The following is a 5,038-nucleotide window of genomic DNA, read 5'->3' as shown; positions in this document are numbered from 1 at the left end:
TATATATAAATATAAATAAACAAATATTAAATGAGTATATGCATATATACGTACAGGTATGTGCATACTGACATCCACCTGTATGTATAGCTGCATATCTGGGTACAGGACATTGCAAACAAAACGTAGACGAGAAAACACACAAGCCACATAGAGAACATTCTACTTCATCAGCTACCCACGTTTTAACACCGGCGTTTCGAAGAGCTTGGGCAGGACGCATCATTAAAACAGCTCATCCCATATATATATATTATAATTTTATGTTCATTATATTGAGTACTTAGACTTTTGACATGTACAACTTGTAATACATTCATACATAATACACACACACACACATATTTATATATATGTAGTTAATTTGTATTGTGACAACAGTAGGATCATGCTTTTCAATACTTATATTAGAATACAGCATCAGTTATAAAACGTACAGCTTTGGTCTGATATTAACTGGCAGCCTTTCAGATTTGCAAGAAAATCGGTGAAGCTTAAGTAGGAGGATATTCAATGTTTTTCTGCTCCTATTTGCAAATAGAGGGCATCAAGCCGTTTGAAGATGTCATGAATTTTTGTGTCGATATTTTCTTCTTCATGTGCCTGTTCATTTGGTTGGTTCATTTTGTTTGTGCTGTCTCTTACATACGTCACCTCGTTATCTGAAGGCAAGAAAGAACAAACATTAGAATTCATGTAACTGTACAATAACAGAATAACTTCTTACTTGTATTGTGCCATTATTTGGTTTCCATTGAGTGGGATTACTATTGCTATTGTTATTATTATTTTGGTTTGTCTCAGGTTCGGTCTTATTTCTGGTAGGGATTCTGTGGATAGTGGGTTACTACCTGTGATCTTAGGTATCCACAAGTTTTCAGCAGTCTTTCAAGTGCTTAGGCCCCTCCTGATAATCTTTGCTGTCTCTAAGAGACAAACTTTCTGTAGGAGCTCTATCAGGCATTCTATTTCAATCTTCCTCAGTCATTGGTCTATATCTTGGCTTACTGTTCTGAGTGCACCAAATATTATAGACACAACATTGTTATTATTATTATTATTATTTTCATTAGCATCTTCTTTCAATTCTGTTTCCATTTCTTGCCAAGTGTCTTCCTGACACCTAGGGCAGAGAAACATACTGTATACATTGGTAGGCCATTAAGACAAGTACACCAGATTGTTCATTTACAGAGTCATGTGATAGAGAAAAGGGGAAGACAGTGAGAAAAATAAAAAGATAAAAAATAGAAAAGTAAATAAATAAAATAAAGGTGGAAAAGGAAAGAAAATTTACAGTGATAATGCTCTTCTCAGTATGTGCAACATACCAGTTAATACAATCTTCTGCACTTCTTGCATTGGAAGGTAAGCCAGGGGTCATTCTTAAATAATTTTCAGTTCCTTTTTTGATCATTCGAAGTGCTCCTGAAATCACTGGTATTGTATCCGTCTTGAGATGCCATATCTTTTCTATTTCGATTAGCAGATCTTTATATTTTCTGAGCTTAGCAAATTCTTTTGCGAAGATATTATGGTCACAGGGTATGCTCATGTCAATCAATAAACACACTTTATTGCTTTTTGTCTTATCCAATAATATCTGAGCACATACTATCAAAGTGATGCTGGGGTACAAATATACAAAACCCAGTGTACCCATCATGACTACCTGTCTGATAAGGGTACACCAGGCATCGCAACCATATATACACAACATGGTGATTTCATATCAAGATAAACAGTGGATGACTTTGCAGGTGGGGGCTAGTTAGAACTTTATTCAAGTTGAGTAGCCCATCCTGCTCCAAAAACCCTTGAATAAGAGCTGTTTCAAGATGTTGAATGAAACACCCATGTTTCCAGAGGTGAATTATTCAAACCCCAAAGAATTCCTCTCAACATATGACTATGATGTTCTCCCACTACTTCTGCTTGTGATCAGAGATGCACATATCATCAGCCACCAAGGGACATGCTCAATTGGCTATGGTCAAACAACTGACAAGCAAATCTGTGATATTGAACAAAATATTTATTGTAGCCCATCTTTTATACCAAGACAAAGCATGTACATGATAACAATTCCAATCAGTTAAGATCAGAAGCCATGAGAGCCACTACCTGGTACTGCATCAGGGCACTTACTATTATTATCATTAAGGTGGTAAGCTGGCAAAATGTTTAGCAGCATTTCTCTTGTCTTTACGTTCCTAGTTCAAATGCCACCAGGGTCAATTTTGCCTTTCATCCATTTGGGGTTGATGAAATAAGTACCAGTTGAGCACTGAAGTCAATGTAATCCACTCACCTGCTCCCCCCCCCCCCGAAAATGCTGGTCTAGTGCCAAAATTCGAAACCATTTTTATTATTCTTAAGGCAGAGAGCTGGCAGACTCTTTAGTGCATCAGAAAAAATGCTTTGCTGCATTTCTTCCAGCTCTTTACATTCTGAGCTCAACTTTCAACTTTTTGGAGTCAATAGAATGAAGTATCAATCAAGTATTGGGGACGATGGTATCGACTAGCTCCACTCAAAATTGCTGGCCTTGTGCCAAAATTCAAAACCATTGAGCTGGCAGAATCATTAGCATGCTGGGCAAAGTGCTTAGCAGTAGTTCAAATTCTGTCAAAGTTGCCTTTGGATTTCATCTTTTTGGAGTCGATAAAATAAGTACCAGTTGAACATTGGGGTCAATGTAATCGTCTTAACCCTTCCTCTGAAATTTCTGGCCTTGTGCCAAAATTTGAAATCATTATTATTTTAGGCCTTGTGCCTATAGTAGAAAGGATTATCAAAGAGTTCCTTGGTATTATTTTTCCCCCGTATGCTTTCGCTGCACCAAAGTGCACAGTTCTGTGAGCCTTGTAGTGTTGTGTTTTGTTCTTTCTATCGTATTGAAATTAATATGTGTACAACACCTAGTAGTGTTCTTGGAGTTTTGGTTTGCCTCCGCTGGTGCCACTACCAGAGCCGTCAATCATATAGGAACTGACAGCATTATGAAAGGGATACAATACAACGTACTCTGAATATTCAACTGCATAACACATAGCAAATCGTACAGCGTAATTCCCGACTAAAATGATGTACGGTATGTTCAGATTGTAGGGTATGATAAAGAATCTATTATTTCGAAGGTGCATAACTGTTTGAAATTGACGAAAAAAACTCCTGTATTCCTCGATGGATCATTGGATCATGACCAAAAACTTCGTCGTCAGGCAATGGGAAAAGCGTAAATCAGCCTCGCAGCGATAATTTTTCATGGCCAGAAATCACATACAATTCGTGTCAAATGGATGGGCTCAAGAAGTATGAGGAGTACTCAAAATAAACTGAACTCGTAGTTGAGACCGAGATTGCCAAGGACTTATGAGTAATCAACAGCGTTTGTAATGTAGTTACTTATATTTCCATCACGAAGGGTTATTAGTGTGAAAGGAAGAGTCAAATAAATGTAATGCACATGTTTTCCTAACCTTGAAGAAACTAGATTGCTGGCTTTGAGCGATACTCCCTTAAAATAAATATTGATGTCCTGTTAGGTGCGTAGCTATATATACTTATCACATAGAAAAACGAGATCGCATGAAATTTATGCTTAAGAGCATTGACAGCTTAAACAAAAGGAAATTGTTAAACTTTATGAATAAAAACCAGATCACAGATTCTGTTCACCAAGAGCTTATCCTTCTTCTTTATGACACTTGTAAAGAGTACTTACCGGTTTTTTTATTTAGAAGTTTATTGAAAAGGTGATCATGGTCTGTACCAATCCACTTCGTGACATGTTCGTGAATGTAGTCAATTATTTCATAATCATTTATCTGCTTCGATATATTACTTCGTACCAGTGAGAATGTTTCGTTCAGTATCGTGATAAAAACACTGAATAGAATAAAATTAACTAGCATAGTACAAGAGAAGAAATAGATTGGTCCCAGGATGTGGTTGACTGCTTGCACTGATTCATACTGGTACTGTCCCAAGATAGACATAAACAGAGTCATTATACTTATCGAAATGCTTGAATAGCTCGTGATAACTTTCCCGAATAAGAGGTAACCAACGCATGCGTAACTGAAAAACAGCACAGCAAAAACGAATGAGAAAGCAAACAAGTCTTTAGATGATTGCCGGAGAGTCTGCGACAGCATGGACATTCTTCGATTGAAGCGTAACAGGTGAATCACGTTCAAAATCGTGAGGAAGATGGCCAAGGCGAGGAATATCGTAAAGACGTCGCTCCAGAAAGAAAGTTGCTGGAAATTGTAGAAATCTCCTGTTGAAATAAATACAAGAGAAATAATAATAATAATAATAATAGTAATGATAATAATAATGATAGTAATTATTAATACCAACAGATGACAATGTTTCTCCAAAAGAAACGGGGGAACTTTCAAAATACAAAATCTGGAAATAGAGGTAACTCGAATGGTGGAACCTAAAAACAGAAACAATTCCTATCATGGTAGGTGCATTAGATATGATAAAAAAATATTCAGACAAATACATAACAAAAACACCAAGACTAACAAGTATGTATAACATACAGAAAATAGCAATACTAGGTACTGCACACATCCTACGTAGAACACTTTCAATACAATAAAAATAAGAGCATCACAACAAATAAAGCACATACGCAAGGCACATAGAACTACGCTCGGTAGTGCAGTTAAAGCACACGATAAAAGTGCTCAACTGGCACTTATTTTTATCGATTCCGGAAAAGATGGAAGGCAAAGAAGACCTCGGCAGAATTTGAACTCAGAACGTAAAGACGGACGAAATGCTGCTAAGCATTTTGCCCAGCAGCATAATAACGATTCAACCAGCTACAACAACAACTACTACTACTACTGAATAATAATAATAATAATAATAATAATAATAATAATAATAATAATAATAATAATAAAATATTCAGACAAATACATAACAAAAACACCAGGACTTACAAATATATATAACATACAGAAAATTGCACTACTGGGTACTGCACACATTCTACGCAAAACACTTTCAATAC

General features: G+C 36.3%; 1 protein-coding gene across 1 annotated transcript in view; it reads right to left on the bottom strand.

The window, feature by feature from the left end:
- Window positions 1–7: 7 nt before the first annotated feature.
- The window catches only part of LOC106876666 (uncharacterized), a 143,397-nt gene continuing 138,366 nt past the window's right edge, over window positions 8–5,038 (bottom strand). The window contains exons 35-36 of the mRNA XM_014925299.2: window positions 3,728–4,285; window positions 8–662 (exon numbers count right to left, since the gene is read on the bottom strand). Of these exons, the coding sequence (XP_014780785.2) occupies window positions 511–662; window positions 3,728–4,285 (710 nt within the window). The 3' untranslated portion in view covers window positions 8–510. The remainder of the gene's footprint in view (window positions 663–3,727; window positions 4,286–5,038) is intronic.

The sequence above is a fragment of the Octopus bimaculoides genome, chromosome 3 (assembly GCF_001194135.2).
Source record: "Octopus bimaculoides isolate UCB-OBI-ISO-001 chromosome 3, ASM119413v2, whole genome shotgun sequence".
Lineage (NCBI taxonomy): Eukaryota > Metazoa > Mollusca > Cephalopoda > Octopoda > Octopodidae > Octopus > Octopus bimaculoides.
The sequence above is the reverse complement of the archived record's forward strand: the minus strand, read 5'-3'. Positions and strand labels throughout refer to the sequence as shown.